This window comes from Bombyx mori, chromosome 13, assembly GCF_030269925.1.
Source record: "Bombyx mori chromosome 13, ASM3026992v2".
NCBI classification, from domain to species: Eukaryota; Metazoa; Arthropoda; class Insecta; order Lepidoptera; family Bombycidae; genus Bombyx; species Bombyx mori.
Window position 1 is genome coordinate 7,659,160 of NC_085119.1, and position 20,173 is coordinate 7,679,332.

At 34.0% G+C, this 20,173-nt stretch overlaps 2 protein-coding genes across 6 annotated transcripts; one reads left to right on the forward strand and one right to left on the reverse strand.

The window, feature by feature from the left end:
* On the forward strand, positions 1-12,095 carry LOC101744798 (chromatin-remodeling complex ATPase chain Iswi). 4 transcript variants are annotated; one of them, XM_012691880.4, is made up of 18 exons: positions 1-196; positions 301-483; positions 593-816; positions 998-1,255; positions 2,948-3,071; positions 3,573-3,860; positions 3,983-4,196; positions 4,855-5,126; positions 5,297-5,524; positions 5,639-5,884; positions 5,985-6,090; positions 6,215-6,360; positions 6,956-7,062; positions 7,169-7,302; positions 7,428-7,543; positions 8,274-8,494; positions 8,851-8,991; positions 10,673-12,095. In XM_012691880.4, exons 2-18 carry the CDS (start codon positions 433-435, stop codon positions 10,875-10,877), a joined length of 3,081 nt encoding a protein of 1,026 aa, XP_012547334.1. In that variant the 5' UTR covers positions 1-196; positions 301-432; the 3' UTR covers positions 10,878-12,095. The 4 variants fall into 4 exon arrangements, with proteins under 4 accessions (XP_012547334.1, XP_004927884.1, XP_012547335.1 ...); XM_004927827.5 differs by having other exon boundaries at positions 36-196; positions 6,215-6,354; XM_012691881.4 differs by having other exon boundaries at positions 52-175.
* Positions 12,096-13,199: 1,104 nt separating this feature from the next.
* On the reverse strand, positions 13,200-19,682 carry LOC101744656 (CCR4-NOT transcription complex subunit 7). 2 transcript variants are annotated; one of them, XM_004927826.5, is made up of 8 exons: positions 17,373-19,682; positions 17,192-17,302; positions 16,051-16,160; positions 15,170-15,283; positions 14,976-15,094; positions 14,694-14,851; positions 13,981-14,121; positions 13,200-13,503 (listed from the first exon to the last, which is right to left on the reverse strand). In XM_004927826.5, exons 1-8 carry the CDS (start codon positions 17,403-17,405, stop codon positions 13,387-13,389), a joined length of 903 nt encoding a protein of 300 aa, XP_004927883.1. In that variant the 5' UTR covers positions 17,406-19,682; the 3' UTR covers positions 13,200-13,386. The 2 variants fall into 2 exon arrangements, with proteins under 2 accessions (XP_004927883.1, XP_012547398.1); XM_012691944.4 differs by having other exon boundaries at positions 14,054-14,121; positions 17,373-17,793.
* Between the last annotated feature and the right edge of the window lie 491 nt (positions 19,683-20,173).

The following is a 20,173-nucleotide window of genomic DNA, read 5'->3' on the forward strand; positions in this document are numbered from 1 at the left end:
AGGCTGTCAAACACTTTTAAAGGTGTCCTTTGCCTAAATAATTAGCTATAGTGTTTGTGACACTCTGTGATAATTTTTTGCTTTTGTCAGTTTGCGATTTTCGCGCCCGGTTGTAGTGTAATGTAATTACATTAATCTTCAATTGTGAACAATATTTAAACAATTCAGTCAATAGGTATACATTGTACTACAAAATGTAAGAATTTATTGAGTTCCAACAAGTTGAAAGTGTTCTTCTTTGGTTTTCATACATACTTTAATCTTCGAAGTATCTAGTTTGTAATGTTCGTATGTTTTCAGCCTTCATGCAGTCAATTTATAACTAAGTTGTTCAACCAGTGTACAATTGCTGGTTTCTGGTTTATTTGAATATATTTTCTAACTTCGCAATCTTGGTCATCTAGTTCAATATTGTTTTAACTGTAAATAAAAATGGCCCAGTCGGATGATGCCATGGACGTTGCCGATATTGGCGACAATTCCGTGAGTAGTTTAATTTTTTTATTAATAAACTAACTAACTGAATTTTACTTAAACTAAAACATTTAATGAATCCAGACTAATATTACCACACCCAATTTTATGAATTCAGAATGGCTCTTCAAGTGACACGACATCTTCAAGAGGGAAAGAAGGTGATTTCGAGAGTAAGATTGAAACTGATCGTTCCAAGAGATTCGATTTTCTACTAAAGCAAACGGAGATATTTTCTCATTTTATGACCAACACTCCAAAATCTGGTGGGAGTCCTCCAAAACCAAAGGCTGGCAGACCCAGAAAGATAAAAATAGATACTGAACCTGAAGGTCCTGGAGAGTGAGTATCAATATTACAAAGTATTACTTGTGACAAACTATAACATCTGTGTATCAATAATGTAAAATCTACTTGACAAATTATACAAGTATGGTGAAAAAATATAAATAGTATTATGTCCACTGAATGCTGTTGAAAGATAGATTAATAAGATTTCAAAACTTTTTTTTTCATGTGTCAGTCACAGACATAGAAAAACTGAGCAAGAAGAAGATGAAGAACTTCTGGCAGAAACAAATTCAAAACAAAAGACAATATTTAGATTTGAAGCATCTCCACATTACATAAAAAATGGAGAAATGCGGGATTATCAAGTTAGAGGGCTTAACTGGATGATATCATTGTATGAAAATGGTATTAATGGAATTTTGGCTGATGAAATGGGTCTAGGAAAAACTTTGCAAACAATTTCTCTACTTGGATATATGAAACATTTTAAGTAAGTTCAAAATTGTTACATATGAGTCGACTATTATCAAAGGCGGCAATCTGACTTTTGGACAATGATTGGTAAATCAGAAAAACGAATTATTGACTTTGTATTCCATTGGCAGTCACAAAACTCTTCGGAACGACATCTTAGATAAATAACAGGTTAACTATTAACCATTATTTAATGCAGGTTTTGAACCGTATTCTTTGAAGGAGACGATTATATTCAAATAAATCTGTATTGACATATCAATAAATTTTTTTTGTCCAAATGTACAGATTGCCGCCTTTGATAATAGACGACTCATATGTAATGTTCAGTGTGTTATAAAATATATGCAAACAGTTCAATATATTTATGGGATTTCCAATTTAAGTGCCTGTGTACCCAATACACAAAAAAATAAAAAGTTTGATAGCAATCAAGTGTAACAACTTTACTTCTGCTTTGTATTCAAACAGTACAATAGTAAGTTATGTTATCATTTATTGCCTAGGTTGTATTATGTAAGTTAAAGGTGTGATTATGGCTTTGTGATAGTAATAACTAGTCTTAGGACAGGTTAAGTAGTAAAAAAGTCTGGACGTGTTTTTTTTTAATTATTGAAATCCTAAACTTTTTTGTATAAAGTATCTGTACCAACAGTCTAGAGACTATCAAAATCACTTGGTAGGGTATGCTATGCAATGCAGACCATGATTAATGATGAGTCTTAGTGTCTGCCACAGTGAAGCTTTAGTTGCATGGGCAGTTCCATGACATGTATCTTGAGCCCATTGGAAGAACTGTTGCACCAGTTGGGATTACTGTTTTGCTGATTAATCAATTTTTTGTTTAGATAATTTTCTCATGAACTGAAAACATGTTAAGTGTCAAAGTATTTTTATTTTTTTATTTATTGCTTAGACGAGTGGACAAGCTCACAGCCCACCTGGTGTTAAGTGGTTACTGGAGGCCATAGACATCTACAACGTAAATGCGCCGCCCACCTTGAGATATAAGTTCTAAGGTCTCAGAGTAGTTACAACGGCTACCCTACCCTTCAAGCAGAAACGCATTACTGCTTCACGGCAAAAATATGCAGGGTGGTGGTACCTACCCATGCGGACTCACAAGAGGTCCTATCAGAAGAAAACAATATTAGTATCCCAATATTTTGGGATCCCCAGTGTACATCTACTCAGAATCATATGTATAAAGCTACCTATGATTCTGAGTAAGATTTTTAGTTGGGCACTAAAGCCATAAAAGATTGAAAGTAGATTTTTAAATTATAAATTTATTGTCAGTGTAAAGTATATGATTTTCACCAAGCTTTGAAGTGCCTGTGGCCAATAAGAAAATGTACCCAGTGTATTTGCAATGATCTGCATGGTGAAATTGTTAAAATACTGCAGGCAGTTATCAATGCTTCTTAAAGTAAATAAAGTAAAGTAAGTCCCTAACCCACATTCTGGAGTGGATTTCATGACAAAGGCAACACCATCATCATGTTCTAAAGGATAAGAGATATGTACAGCTTACTCATGTCAAGTAATGTCATCTTACCTGTACTGGCAGGTAAGATGACAATTTTTATTAGGAAATTTGGTTTTAACAGTGGGTGTGTTGTAACAGTGTTGTTTGTTTATACTTTAAATAAAGACACTGGAAAAGATATGTCGTGAATGTCTAAATAAGTATTAAAAAAAATTTCAGAAACGTTCCTGGTCCTCACATAGTAATTGTACCAAAATCCACTTTGACAAATTGGATGAACGAATTTAAAAAGTGGTGCCCTTCACTAAAAGCTGTGTGTCTTATTGGTGATCAAGAAACAAGGGTATGTATAATGTTCATTGCCATTTAATATTTATAGCAAAATTTTAATATATCATAATACAAGATATTAGTAGAATATTACCAAAGGCAAATAAAGTGATTAGAATAGCAAAATTTGACTAAGTACATAAATAGTCCTTTTGAAAAGTCTGTATATCATTAATATTCCACATTACACAGAAAGAAGAGAAACCGTTAACAGCCATTATAGAGCAATATAAAACCTTGTATAGAATTGAAAAAAAACATTGTACATTATTATTTTTAGACTTCATTTTTCTGATTATATTGTATTGCACTATTATATGTTTTTTTTGGTACTTGTTCTACAAAAAAAATATGTATGCTAAAAATATATATATATATATTATGCAAAAAACTTGTGTGCAAAGCTTAACCTAGACTAGTTTTCTTAAAACAAATATAAAATAGACATCACTTTAGACTAGATACAAATTAAAAGTATGGTAGGAAAATGGATTAATAAATAAATATGTTTCAGAATACATTTATCCGAGAAACCTTGATGCCTGGAAACTGGGATGTTTGCATTACATCATATGAAATGATTATAAGAGAGAAATCTGTCTTTAAAAAGTTTAACTGGCGTTATATGGTGATTGATGAGGCTCACCGTATCAAGAATGAAAAATCTAAATTATCGGAGCTGCTTAGGGAATTTAAGAGTATGAACAGGTTGCTGTTAACTGGTACTCCCTTGCAAAATAATCTCCATGAGTTGTGGGCACTATTGAATTTCCTTCTGCCTGATGTTTTTAATAGTTCTGATGTGAGTAATAATACAAGGAAATGCACAATGGAAAAAATGCAAAATTAATGAATACTATTTTAATTAAATATTATTTTCATTAACCTTTTTAACATTCAATGTTTTTTTTTCTGATATTCTAGGACTTTGACTCATGGTTTAATACAAATGCAGCCCTAGGTGATAACCAATTGGTTTCACGTTTACATGCTGTACTAAGACCATTTTTGCTTCGGAGACTCAAATCTGAGGTTGAGAAAAAATTAAAGCCTAAAAAGGAATTAAAAGTTTATGTGGGTTTGAGTAAAATGCAAAGAGAGTGGTATACTAAGGTTCTTATGAAGGATATTGATGTAGGTAAGTCAGAATATGTTCATTATGCCGAATAACAATGCCTTAAATGTTTCCCTAAACATAGGTAATATGTTTTCTAGAAATGGGTTTCACCTGTCAAACGGTTAAGAAGTCACAATAAAACAATAGGTAGTTAATATATCCATAGTCTTGAGGTAACTAGGAAAGCATCTGCTATATGCCTTTGCACTATATTGTCCAAGATATGAAATGAAAAGTTTATTACTTAAATTAGTCATATTTAACTTACTTTGGAAATTTACTATAATTTACTATAATCATAGATTAACTGAGAATAAAGTAAATATAACTAATTTTTTCTACAAGTGCTATCTTCTAAAGGAGCTTGGAAAGCATTACAGTGACTTTAACCTTACACAACTGGTCTGAGGTTCTTTTGTTCCATTGGTTTCTTTTCTCTTTACAGCTAATTAATAAATAATACGTATAAGAATAATAGATAACTCTCCAGCTTTAGATCTTTTGTTTCGACATGTCTTTGATATGAACTGTGACGTTTCATGGCTAAGATTTTGCATTCGGTGTCCGAGATACTTGGGTGATGTTGAGTAAGGGCAAGATACATCTACACCTGTTGTCTTAAGTTTATTTGCTTATTAATAAATTAATTACCAATTTGTAATAATTTTATTACCTATAGTAAATGGTGCTGGAAAGGTTGAAAAAATGCGACTCCAGAACATTCTTATGCAGCTACGCAAATGTTGTAACCATCCTTATTTATTTGATGGCGCTGAGCCGGGTCCACCGTACACAACTGATGAACATTTAGTATATAACTGTGGTAAACTTACTATACTGGATAAGCTTTTACCTAAGCTTCAGGAGCAAGAGTCGAGAGTACTTATTTTCTCACAAATGACTAGGATGCTGGACATCTTAGAAGATTATTGCCTTTGGAGGCAATATAAGGTAATATTAAGCATGATTTGAAAAATTTTTTTTGCTAGCTTTTAATCTTTATTTAGCTGCCTTTAAATGTAAATACTGCATCCACAGACAATGCTGTAAATTAACTCTTCATAAAAATAAATGCATAGCATATAACTTAAAGCTATGCAATATTGTAATTTTTTTTATAGTATTGCCGTCTAGATGGTCAAACACCACATGAAGATAGAAATCGACAAATAGAAGAGTATAATATGGAGGGGAGTGAGAAATTTGTTTTTATGTTATCTACACGAGCTGGTGGTCTTGGTATTAACTTAACATCAGCTGATGTTGTTATTATTTATGACTCTGATTGGAATCCTCAAATGGATCTGCAGGCCATGGATAGAGCTCACCGTATTGGTCAGAAAAAGCAGGTGGGTTTAACTTAAATATGTTTTGGCAGATATAATTTTACAACTTTTGCACACCGGTAAGATTAACTATTAGTGAAATTTGTAAAATAATTTATTAATCTAAATGTTTCATAGGTCAGAGTGTTCCGTTTGATAACAGACAACACGGTTGAAGAAAAGATTGTAGAACGTGCGGAAGTGAAATTGCGCCTGGACAAACTTGTAATTCAGTCCGGTAGACTGGTCGACACTAAGAACCAGCTGAACAAAGATGAGATGCTCAACATGATCAGACATGGTGCCAACCACGTCTTTGCGTCTAAGGATTCTGAGGTTACTGATGAGGACATCGATACGATTTTAGCTAAAGGAGAGAGCAAGGTATTGTAATATAATATAGTAGGAAAAAAAAGCTTTGTAATACAACCACTTGCTTGACAACATGTGTTAAACTAGTTTTTTTTTTAATATACTATTATAGACTGAGGAGTTGAAGCAGAAATTGGAGAGCCTGGGCGAGTCGTCCTTGCGAGCATTTTCAATGGACACTCCTGGCGCGACCACCGACTCAGTTTATCAATTTGAAGGTTGTCCTCAAAACTATTTGATAAAGTGAATTTCACTTCAGTTTTGAACTGATAATTTGGTAAAGTATTCAAAAATCTATTATTTTATACTCACAGTGTTAATAATATTATTATGCCCGTTTAGGCGAGGATTACAGAGAGAAGCAAAAAGTTATCCCAATGGGTAGTTGGATAGAGCCGCCTAAGCGCGAACGTAAAGCTAATTATGCCGTGGACGCCTACTTCAGAGAGGCTCTACGTGTATCTGAACCGAAGGCGCCAAAGGTACAGGTAAATAAGTGTAAAGAGCTAAATCGGATTCCTCAGGAGTCCTCCTATTGGCGATTGTTGGTATTGGTATTCATTTAATCATTTATGTAACAGTATTTTGATTAGCTCTTTATACTGGTATTTATGTATGCCTTATATAAATATTTAGCTTACATAGTAGATTATGAATATCTCGTCTGTTTTGTAAAAGACTCTTCTATTTTAATTTTGTGAATTGCATTGGACAAGAATCCGAAGAATAGGAATGTAGATAAACCAAAAACAAAGAATCAAAATATTCCTAATGGATAGACATTTAAGTAAAAGTCCATATAAAAAAAATTACTTTAAAAAAGTAGTTTTCATAAATAAATAAAAATTATTACATTATTATATTATTGATCTAAATTATAAGCAATAAGTTAAAGTTGCAAATTTGTCAACATTCATTCAGAGCGCGTATTATTTACTATGTATTTATTTATATCTATTCATACATATGCATAATAATATATCACGCAACTAATCAGAATAAATATATAATTAGCTTTATATGCACGCTAGTTACATAGTTATTTATTTTTTCATTTCATAATGAACATACGTTTTTAAACAGGCTCCGCGTCCTCCGAAGCAGCCCATCGTACAGGATTTCCAGTTTTTCCCACCACGACTTTTTGAGTTGCTTGATCAAGAAATATATCATTATCGCAAAACCTTAGGGTGAGATAATTTGTTTATGTTTTTTTTTTTAAATACATGTATAAAAGTATTCAAAACTTACAAATACATACTTGCAATTTGTTTATTATTTATTTCATAACCACAGATATAAAGTTCCACGTAATCCAGAATTGGGTCCAGATGCAGCGAAAATTCAGAGAGAGGAACAGAGAAAAATAGATGAGGCAGAAGCGCTTTCTGAAGAAGAAGTCCAAGAAAAAGAACAATTACTAACTCAAGGTAAAACCATAAAAGTTACAACCATTAAAATTATTGAATAGCAGAAAATTTGAAATTATACTTATTATATAATTATGTTTTGCATATATTATGTACTGAAATGTAATGAAACGTGTACTTTGTAGGTTTCACTAATTGGACAAAACGTGATTTTAACCAGTTCATAAAAGCAAATGAAAAATACGGACGAGACGATATCGAGAATATTGCAAAAGATGTTGAAGGAAAAACACCAGAAGAGGTATGGTGGAATATTAATCGCATTTACTTACATTATTTGTTTAATCTTTGTTGTACACATGAAATAAAATATGAAAACTGTGTACTTTTTAAAAGACACACAGACAAGCTGAACTGGTTAGTTTTTGTTCAGCAAATATTCAAACTACAGATAGGGTGACAAAATATATGAAATAAGGATATTGTATGACATACTAATTTAATAAAATGAAAGATGCCTTTGTTATAAAAACATTAAAAATTTTCATTGCATTGATTGATTTGACATATCAAGGGTAATGTATACATATAAAAGAGAATGTATCTATATTTACCTAAAATTAACTTAGGTAGTTGTTAGCTTTCTGCATCGTCTTATGGCTTTTATGTTTTAATATAAAATTCCATTTTGCTGCGTGCAAGCGCAAACTATACATTTTAATTGTGTGTGTAACATTATCGTGTGTTCATTAATATTTAATAAATGATAAACTATTGTTTAAAATTTTTTAATCTATTGGTTAAGTAAAAAGTCGTTAGCGAATATAAGTACGTATTTAAAGAAAATGGTACTTTTGGCATATTCGCATCGAGTGATACGAGTATACTGGGCATCTCTTTTGGTTAGAGTTGGACCAAATAACATCAAAATCTTATAATTTGATTTAGGTCAACAAAACACAACTCATAATTATAAACTTACATGAAATCATAATAAACATAAAAATCTATTAAAAGCTTTTCCTTTATAGGTTATGGAGTACTCAGCTGTATTTTGGGAACGTTGCCACGAACTTCAAGATATAGATCGAATTATGGGCCAGATCGAAAGGGGCGAGGCTAAAATTCAACGACGAGCCTCTATTAAGAAAGCGTTGGACGCTAAAATGGCGCGGTACCGAGCACCATTCCACCAACTTAGAATCTCTTATGGAACAAACAAGGGCAAAAATTATGTTGAAGAGGAAGACAGGTCAATATTTAAGTTTCAAGCAATTAATACTAAAACAATAATAAAACAAGACCACTCTATATTTATAAACATTAACAAAAGCAAAACATCAACTGTCCCCTTCACAGTCATAAGTTAGACCGCGCGAGAGAGAGATGGGCAGACTTTTGATGATGCGCATGCAGTGCGACGTCACGCCGCGCGCTTATTCACAAACACTACACAAGCGCAACGTGTGAATGTGTTAAACTACATGGTAGGCGGAGGGGGGTGTTAGGTTTTATTTTCGTTACGGAATTTCTTGATTCGTGCGCCGTGCTCAAAGCCCGCGATAAATGCTATGCAATAGCTTAAAAACAACGAAATTTATTTTACAGGTTCTTGGTGTGCATGCTGCACAAGTTAGGATTCGATAAAGAAAACGTATACGAGGAACTTCGGGCTGCGGTACATTCCGCGCCACAGTTTCGTTTCGATTGGTTTCTAAAGTCAAGAACAGCCGTCGAATTACAACGTCGGTTAGTATGGCATATCTAATCTATACATATTAATAAAATTGGAGTGTCTGTTTGTAATATAGGCGGCACTGAAAATTTCGGGAATTAACGAACTGACACAACATTACTATTTAAAAATGTATTTATTGCTTTTCGAAGTATTCTCCGCGAAATTGGACACATTTTTCCATACGATGGAACCAATCATTGAAGCAACCATTCCATTCGGAAGTTGGGGTCTCCAAAATGGCCGTTTTGTAGGCGTCCACAGCTTCTTCAGGTGATGAAAATCTCTGTCCACGCAATTTATTCTTTATTTTAGGGAAAGTATAGAAATCATTAGGGCTTAGGTCGGGGCTGTACGGCGGATGGTCTAATAATTCTATGTTTTCTTGCTCTAAAAACTCTTTTGTTCTGTGCGCGGTGTGAGAACTCGCATTGTCGTGATGGAGGATGATGCGGCGGTTGCAGTTCTCTTTACGGAGTTCAGAAACGACCTGTGGCAAACAAATGCTAGCATACCATTCTGCATTAACCGTTCTTTGTCCCTCAAAAGGAATAGTCGTAACATGGCCGATTTTGGAGACAAACGTGGCCACCATTTTTTTTGCAACACTCCGTGAACGAACAATTTTTGTTGGCCTTAACTCATTTTCGAACACCCAAACTCGTGACTGGTTTTTTGTTTCGGGTTCGTACGCGTATATCCAGGATTCGTCACCTGATACAATGTTGTATACAGCATTTGAGGATCCTGCGTAGAATCTTTCGAGAGTTCTGACGCACCAAGTAATGCGAGCCGCTTTTTGCTCTTCACAGAGCGAATGCGGTATCCATCGGGAAAACAAATTTTTTACACCTAATTGTTCATGCAAGATTATTTGTATTTGACTCATGCCAATGTCTAAAGTTGCCTGAATTTCGCGGTATGTCACATGTCGATCTTCCTCAATCAGCTTACGCACAGCATCAACGTTTTCTTGGGTGACTGCAGTTTTTGGACGACCTTGACGGGGATCATCACTGAGCTTGACACGTCCACGTTGAAACTCAGCAAACCAGCGATAAATTGTGGTTTTGGATGGGGCTTCATCAACAAATGCAGAAATCATCCGGTCAACACACTGTTTTTGTGTTAAACCACTTCGAAAGTCATAATAAATCATCGCTCTTGAATTTTCTCGAGTCAATTCCATTTTCTCAAAGACTAAACAAGTTTGACAAAACCTCGTGACAAGACCGAGAATCTTTTTTTAAATAAATAAATGGTATTCGATTTTTAAAACCAAGGAGTTTTCAATTAAAAAGATTTTAATATGACAGGAACAGTGGAAATATTCCATTCCCGATACTTTTAGTGCAGCCCTCGTAACCGCTTTTTACTACATGCATAAGAATATACATACACTAAAATAATATATTTTACAATTTTTGTCTGTCTGTTTGTTCCGGCTAATCTCTGGAAGGGCTGAACCGATTTTGACAGGACTTTCACTGACAGGTAGCTGATGATATAAGGAGTAACTTAGACTACCTTCGCCGCGCGCCGTCACCCGCGGTAACATCGCGGGACTCAACTATCAATGATAAAATTTAATGTTTCCGAAGCGAAGCGAGGGCGGGTCGCTAGTAAATAAATATTTCAGGTCAAAGCGAGCGGATGTCTCTTGATGAGATGTATCAAATACCTTAATATTTTCAGTTGCAATACGCTCATTACTTTAATTGAACGAGAGAATCAAGAGCTTGAAGAGAAAGAACGAGCCGAAAAGAAAAAGAAAAGCGGGAACGTCAATCCAAGTACGCCAGGCGGCAACGCGGCTGGCAAAGGCGCTAACGCAGGCAAACGCAAAGCTGACAACACTACTGATAGTGCACAGAAACAGAAGAAAAAGAAAACTAAGTAATTCTTATCACACTGCGACAAGACTTGTCATAATTTATCCTACAGCTAGACAAGTATCTATTTGAATGTGATCAAAATCGGTACTAACGCATCGTCAACCAGGGAAATAAAATATTTGATAATTACCCTTAAAATGTTTGACAGAAAGCTTAAACTATATACACACAAATATTATATCATAAAACAGTTCCTTACAAATGTGATTTCTCGATTTGTAAGATTGTCTTCTTAATAGTCTTTTCAAAAATGTCACTCACATTCAAATCGAGCCTTGTCAGTCTTTAATACTGATTATTTTATTTTCAACGTAGACGTTCGTCTCAAACCTGCCGAAAAGGTGAAGTCCAATAGTATTAAAAAAACGTATTGAAAGCTTGAATGTGATTTTGATTTTATAGATTATTGTGTCTGTTTGAAAATTGTATGTCTATTTATTTGTAGATTCAGACAATTACTTCATTTACTTACTTAAATGCGGCTTATACGTGCTATGCGCAAATAATGGTTTTGTTAACTGGTGGTGAAACTGTATTGTGAATTCTTTACTTTGATCAAAGAACAAACTGAAAAAAGCGATCGCGTAAAAGTAAAAAGTGGCAACCATTCATATAATTCAGTTATAAAGAATATAAATAACAAAAATATAATAAATATAAATAAATAAATTCAGTTATTCAGTCTTTCGTGGTTCCTCCCAGCAGACTTGCTGTATGATGGTAAAAAACGTGAAGTATTTTTTTTATTTAGAGGATTCATTTTATCATTCCTTAAAAGGAAGCAGAAGCGTCCTCTGCCTTGAAATATTTCGGTATCAATTTTTAATTCACTGTGCATTCAACTTGAGTTATTGATTAATTTCCTGAATAAATTTAATATGAATAAAAAGAAACTATAAACGCATATCTAAAGGCTATGTTACATAGTTTGTGGTAGTATCTATCTATCGTTTTGTTTTTAATCTAAAGGCCATGAAATTTCGACTGAGCGTTGTGCCTGTTCTCTGTTCTAAGGAACATTCAATACAAATACATATTATTGGTGACATCTAGCATGTATGTATATTCCGCAAAACTTCCTGTGATTTGCCCATAACTTTGCAGTACAATAAGTAACATTTAAGTTAGATGATATTATTGTGTCAAAAACTACTTTTAATAGCTTGATGTGAATTTGTAAACACGGTTTGTAGAAATTTGCATTAAAGTGACATTCAATAATTTTTTGTAATATTTTCATTTCGATGGGTTCATTATCTTATAGCTCAACTAAATTTTAAGTATCTGTGGAGCAGGTCTGTCTCGTCCTTGATCTTCACGGTAGACTCTGGGTATATAAGCGCTCCAACATTTTCTGCATTTTTTTCCCTCCCAAAGCTGAGGGTCTTGAGAGAACATTTCAGCGTAACCTTAACTATTAGATGAACTCACGGGGCTCAAACCTGACGCCGTTTCTAACACTAACCCTAGCAAGAGCCGTGCTTTGCAGAATCTACTACCGGATCGGAAACGCGACCCACTGAGAAGATCCGGCGAGAAACTCAGTGGGCTGTCTGTGGGTTAATTTACTCGCGCCCTTAGTCGCAAGCGAAGGGTTCGACGGGAACGATGACAGGTGCTTGGCGTACTTAGAAGCACCGTTAGTGGATCGGGAGGATCCGAAATGACGTGTTTTGGGCGACGTCGACTAGTTACCATTCGGTCTGTAGGATCGGGAATGATTTTCTGCATCTCCATCGTTTCTAACACAGGCTGTTTACGGGCAAAAAAATACGAGGCAAGTAAAAGTTTTTAATGGAATACATTACAATCAGCAGATTTTTTATAATGTCAAATAAATGTTATTTTATTTTATCAAAGTTTATAAAATTAAAGAATATTATAAAACAAATTTAAAGATTTGCCAATTGAAATGCGAGCTTTATAATAAATATATTTTATGAATTTCATTTACTCTCTATTGCGACAAGAGTTAAATAAGTTATTCGTTGTTTAGACAGCCCTGTTGTAGAGTAACAACCTGTAAAGGTTCTGTAAAGAAGAGACTAAAGTGAATGATTTGACAAGTCAAATGAATTGCAATTTTGACATTTTTTCTTTCAAAATGAATCTCACAAAAAATAGTGATGTAGGTATATAGGCTCAGGTGATCACTTAGTAAAAAGTGAGCCATGAACTCGTCCACACACTTGCAATAAAAAAAATTAAGATTGCGTGAACCAACGCGTAAAGATCTATAGTTGGAGATGTAATCAATAAGTTTAAATTATGTTAAATTATTTTCATCTTTAACCTGTGAATGTTGGAAAAACTAATATAAAAACAAATTTTATTTACAATCTCTTTATTCAGTCATTAAACTACCACGAAGACAAAACTACACTAACATTTATCACAGTTTAGACTAAGCTTATTTCTTCAAAGTTAATCAGGTACAAATTGTTATTTATTTCTATTCCTTGGTATGAAACAGAAGTGACTACTGAGTTAAACTCTTTAGCAAGGCAGTTCAGATCAAGATGAGTTTCCACTATCCACGTTATCCTGGAAGTTGTTGGCGTTAGTAGTGAATGGAGCTCCAAGTCCGTACAGATGTCCACTCGTACTTTCAATGTTTCCATCAAAAAATATCTATAAATAAAAAAGCAATTAGGTGGGTTCACACAGAGCGAGCAGCCTCGCGAGGAATTTTCTTCGCGAAACTGCTCGGTCTGATGTAGACGCCTCGGCCACGGAAAGCGCGCGTGGCCACGAGCGAGCAATCGAGTGTGAGCTTTTTGTTTTGCCTCAGTTGTTTGCAGTATTTCCACAATGAGGGGAAATTCCGCATTTGAGGGGAAATTAGGGTCCATAGGTAAAGAAAAAGGGGAAATTGCGATCCAATATTGTTTTCGTTTAAGTTTTTTTTAATAATTCTATTTATAAGGACAAAAGCAATTGCTACCACCGCAACTCGTACGTGTGGTGTCATGAGATCTTAACTCTCAACTGGACGAACGAACAAATGGCCCGGGCTTGCTGCGCGCAGCATCCTCGCGATGATACCGAGTCTATCTATCTCACTATAATAAAGGTTTATTATGTGAGTAGCAAATCAAGCAGACTCACTTCTTTAATTTTAAAAAACGCCATGCCAGTCAGTAGTGAGTCAGAACCGGCTTGATGTTGGGGACCTACTCGCCTCAATTCCAACTGATCTGCAACTTCTTGTAAGCCACCTTTAAGATTCTTGCAAAGTTTCATCAGGTACTGTTAAAAATTAAAAATAAAATTAAAATACTGTCACAAATCCATTCCTTTTTTGAATGATTGTAGGTCCAGCACATTGGGCGTATGGTTGAACTTAATCTTTCCGCGATCAGGTTAGTCATAATCATTAACATCAGGGGTTAAGTGGGTTGCAGAAAGAGCAAAACATAACTACTGTTACGCCGGTAAGAGTAACGCCATCTATCGCCGAATAGTAGAACGAATATCGAAGGACCTAGTAGCACCTAGAACGCTCGAGAAGTACAACGCCATCTATTGTCTGATAGCGGAAAAATTCTAGGGATGAGGTATCGACTATAAAGGCGTTACAGGGATGGTACGCAGTCAGTCAGTAACCGGAACTACTCGAAGCGAAATGGCGAACGGATAACCTGAAGCGAAGCGGAAGAAGTAAATTGAGAATTTTAAAGTGTTTATGAAGTGTTTAAGTGATTTAAGCGTTAAATATAGTTTCTAGTTGTACTTTGGTGAAATTTTATTTATCCCGAACCCCAGCGCGTAACACTACTCTACTTGTTCTTTGTAAAACCTAAATACTCTTCGTTGCTCACCTTGACATCATACACGGTGGGGAAATATAGACGCAATCGTTCAAAGAAGTCATTCTCTTCATGAGGTAGGTTTTGATCAGTAAGCAACTTAAGTAAATAACCAAAATCATATCCAGAATGAAAACTCAACCAGTTGATGTTATCCATTAGTACAATTCCTGAAACATTATGCTGTATATAATAGCTGGAGAAAACATTCAAATTGAAATGGTGTGGTAAATACATAGTACATTTTACATTATAATGGATGGAATGTATATAGAATGGAGTATAGTCACTTACCAGATGACATTAGTAATTCAGCAAATTCAAGGGGTTCAATACCATGTTCTTCATGTTCCCTGAATTGCAGACCAGAATTTTGTAGTAAGTCTATCGAGTCTTGTGCATACATATCCTCCCTGATGATACATTTATAAATTTTTATAACTGTTGAATGGATAGACACAAATTTAGTGATGTTTAAATTTACTTACTGAAGATTGAATTTAAAATTAAACTGCCAAGTTGTGCACCCTGGGGGAGTTTTAGCATTTTCGTCCATAAACGTTAATCCTAATTGTATGATCCGCAACAGATCCACATTGCATCTAATTAAAAATAATACTTTAAATGAGTAATATTTAAATTGGTTATTAAATAAACTGTGATATGGGAAAAGCAATTTAGTGTAGTGTAGTGTAATAAATAATATAGCAAAAGTTTAGTTGGTGTTCCACATTAAAATCGATTACAATTAGCACATAGGACTAGTCCCTTAGCAGTATTAGATTATGCCTCTATTACATGCATGAAATTACAATAATTTACATACTTTAACCTAGGCATAAACCAATGTATTTCGATTTTATAAAGTAAAGATGTAAAGTGTGTTAACAAGTGCTCACGATTGGTAGAGTTATTATGTGTTTGGGTACATTGTAAGCAGCTTGAATAAAGCTGGTTCTTAAAATTAGCAGAAGCAAAAAAAGGTCCCATTAAATTATTTTTATGCAAGAACAATTTGGAAGAGCTATTTCTGAAAACAAATAAATACAAACAGTAGTTTCAAATATCATAAAATTTAAACATTATTTATACTGAACAAAAATTAATATCTACTAGGTTCACAAAGTCAACAATCTTACAAGATGCCTAGCTTTGCAAACAGCTGAATTTGTTTTAGTTGACAGCATGTGAATATAAAGTTTTTCAAGTTTTTATACTAATTGTAAGCTTATCAATGATTCTTTTCAATTTTTTTCATCTATTTCAGCTTCAGAAATAGTTTCTCATCATATCATACTGGATGCTCATAAATCCCTGTTTACTGTGCATTTAAATAAATATAGTCAGAGTATTTAATTAAATGTCTCACCTTAAAAGCTGGTATTGATAATCTGCAGTGGATCTGAATTCACCAATTGGTCTTGCAACTACACCTGGAAATTCAGTATCCATGGCCACCCAATGGTATTTCTGGACAACCTGTTTATTACCATTGTGTAAAGGAGTTACCAGAGCCCATAAACATTACCATTTAAATTTGGACCAGCCCCAATTTAAGCATATAATTGAAGGCATAACTCTATTGTGGCTATTTCACGCTTTAAACAAAAATGTATGACTATTTTATTTTAGAAACAGGAAGGTTGGTGGAAAATGACAGCTTACATTACCCCTTACTACCAGCAAATACAGGTTGGAAATCACAGTATGGTGATATACTAAACTGATAATGCTGCTGCATATTCTCCTGTGACTTGCTTTTATAACACCCACATGAAGAGATTGGGCTGTGTTATTGTAGGACACCACACAGCCTATATTTTTAAAAATCAACATGGCCTCCAATATAAGGTACCTAGTGCATTCATATCGAGAGATTTGACTTTAATGGTGTTTGAATCCCATAGGCCAGTGCTAAATTTTTCTAAATGATAGAGTGCTATACTGGATCACATGGCTCACTATATGTTTGGTAGTGCTATCAACATCTAAAAGTGCATTATGATTTTTTTTTCTACCTAATTACTAGTAGCCTCTATGGTGTATTCTGATTTCACCATATTGGTTGTTGGGCTAACAGAATGATAACTGTAAGACTATCGGCCTGCAAATAACTTCTATTTGATATAATTTTTTCCATTGTAGTTTCTATAAATCGATCACCACCAGTAATTATGTGAACTTATAAATACACTAGTTACACTTTTATCACCCCCTAGTTTTTCTCCATCATAAAACCACATAGGTAATTTTGGACATAGGCATAGCTTGATACTAATACATCAGACGTCTCACCTATTAGGCTACAGACATTAAAATAATATGAAATATAATAAGAGAGAATTGGTAATTTTCTGAACTTACTGAGTTTTAATTGTATTCTTATAATACTATCAACTATGTTGTATTATCGACCTTTGATGAGTAAATAAAATACTTAAATTATTAAATGTCTAGCCTCTACATAGCTCTAGCTCTAGCTACTTATATTGTTTACTCTAAATTCTGACCTGTCTTATTACATGAAATTCTTCATGAAGATTATGATTCCAAACGTTTTTAATACTGCACTCTTCTTTTAATGCACTGCACAGTAAAGAGGTGAAACTGGTCGCCGGCATCTAAAATCCAAATATTGTTGAAAATACATTCCTTGAATGAATTTTATTTTGTTATGAATAAGATGTGTACCTTTTCTCCTGATGGGCACCTTTTTTGTTTCATTGAGTAGCTAATTTTTTTAAAAATTATTTTTCAATTTCTGCTTTGTTTGGTAATACTTTGAACCAACAATTTTTTTCAAAGAATAGAAGTCGTCATTGTGAAATCTTTTTTTGCCATATTCTTAGACCACAGATTAATTTATTGGCTGCACCGGCATGCGTAGTTCCGGACCGAAATAGTTCCTGGAACTATGTTCTCGTATGGAACTTTATCATTCAATCCGAGTTGTCAAAATTAACATGTTCAGACAGTTCCATTTCCATTCCAAGTGTACTGTTATGCAGGAACTACGAACGCGTTGAACATGACGGACATGCGGACATGATTAGAGCATAGGTACCGCGCGGCGCGGTAGCGTGACGCGGCGAGTCCCGAACCGACACGAGTCCACGTAAAGAGATAAGGCGAAATATAACGCGAATACGAAGGAGTGAGATGGAAGGAGTGAGATGGAGCAACTGCGTGTAGATCTCTTTCATATTACATTTTCTCTACGACCTACGTGTTTTTTTTTTTATTGCTTAGATGGGTGGACGAGCTCACAGCCCACCTGGTGTTAAGTGGTTACTGGAGCGCATAGACATACACAACGTAAATGTGCCACCCACCTTGAGAAAGTTCTAAGGTCTCAAGTAAGTTACAACGGCTGCCCCACCCTTCAAACCGAAACGCATTATTGCTTCACGGCAGAAATAGGCAGGGTGGTGGTACCCACCCGCGCGGACTCACAAGAGGTCCTACCACCAGTACAAAACAGTCGATAGTTGAATAAATTAAAATGTTTTGCTATGGATTTTGATCTTGACCATACACCATTCCTACGAGCACTTAACCCTAAGTGTTTGTAGACCATTTCTTAGAAAATCATAATTCAAAATTCGAGAACTTTAAAACATTCACCACTTTCGCTAGTTTTGTTAACTACATTACGTAATGAAAATAAGATATATTGGTATCTCGGTTATGGGAAAAAGGTTCTAAGGCTACAACGAGCTAAATCTATGTTGTATAACAGAACAACGTGGTATTTTAATTAACAATTGATAGGTTATATATAGTTTCCGATGCATCGTACAATACATTGAAAAATAATGAAAGTAGTAAAGTAATTAAAATTATGACAAAGTAGAATAGTACATTAATAAATTATGCAATCAACTCTAACAATGAACCTAAAACTAAAAAGCTTACAAAATAATAATTATAATTGCCATCAGCGGTAATCTCTTTTTATATAGTGTTTTTTAAAAATTGTATTATTAATACCTTTTTTTTTTAATATTGTGTAATTAATAAAATTTTAAATAAATATAGAACATAGTTAAAATAATAATTTAATACGTGATTCGCTACACTACAAACAGCTACAGACTTAACATGTCCGCGGAACTAAACAGCTACAAACAGCTATTAGACTTATCATGTTCGCGGACCTGTTTAATTCCGCGAACATGTTTTCTGGAACTAGTTCTGACACTAAAAAGAACGACGTCATGTTCAATTCTTTTCAGAACATGATTAGCGCGGCTCACTGAATTTGGCTCCCCTTTTTTTGATTTTCGGAATTTTTTAATTTTTAATAATTTGTTCGTTAATGTTCAAATGTAAAAATTGTTTCTTTGTCTTTTATTTATTCATAATTGATTAAACAAATGATCACCCTTAAGTTGGCCCCCCTTACTAGATATATATTACTATATAGATATATTAGTATTACTTACTATATAGATATATTATTTTTATCGTCCAGATTAATTAATTTTGACCAATTATCGTTTCTTCGACGACTATTGGTGATTGTTCGATCATAAAAACAATTAAATTCCCAATTATTAATTATCACTGAAATTTCTATATCCTTGTTAATATTCAATATCATTAAAAATAACTGAATTTATTAAAACCGCGCTAATCGTACTTTAACGACTAATTGCCCGTCTTCATTGACATTTTTTTGTTGAAGTATTCAATATTTTTTTGATCTCCATAAGAAATAATTAAACAGTATAAACGCACTTGTTAACAAAACGCTAGTAACTCACTGAATTAAACTCTGTAGTACTCTGTACCACGACTACCACGAGTCGTGTCTAAGGACTTTTTGGCGGGAACGCGAGGAGTGAAGTTATGTGATTTGTTTGTTTTGTCTATTTAGTGTTTCTTCAGGTTTAAAGGTGTAATAACGGTGGTTTATTAACTGTTTAATATCTGTGAAAGTGCACAAATGTGGGAAAATGAAACAAAGTCGCTGGACGTAACTTCTCGGGATCCTCCAAAAGTCCACTGAAAAAATATCAGTAAATGACCACCATTTTACTGAGATTATATTTTATATTTCATCCCATATCATCTCATTTCATTTCACTCCACATTATCATTTTTCAAAAAAATAAGAATATAAATTAAAATAAGACATGACCTAAAGGTCTTAGTTACCAGGTCATAAAATTCCTTAAAAAACAAAGTCGTGTCTAAAGATGGGTTAATACCGATATTTATCAATATTAGCGAATACTAATATATTCATGATGTAATATTATAATACCTTAACGAATACGTGAATATCCTGATATCCAATACGGTATTCGTGAAATAAGTTAATGATTATTAATACACTTAATACGGTATTCGTACCGTATTAATTTTAACTCGTTTATCCGTTTTATCAAAGTATATTAAGATATCAGGATATTCACGTATTAGTTAAGGTATTATATATACAAAAATGAATTGCTGTTCGTTAGTCTCGCTAAAACTCGAGAACGGCT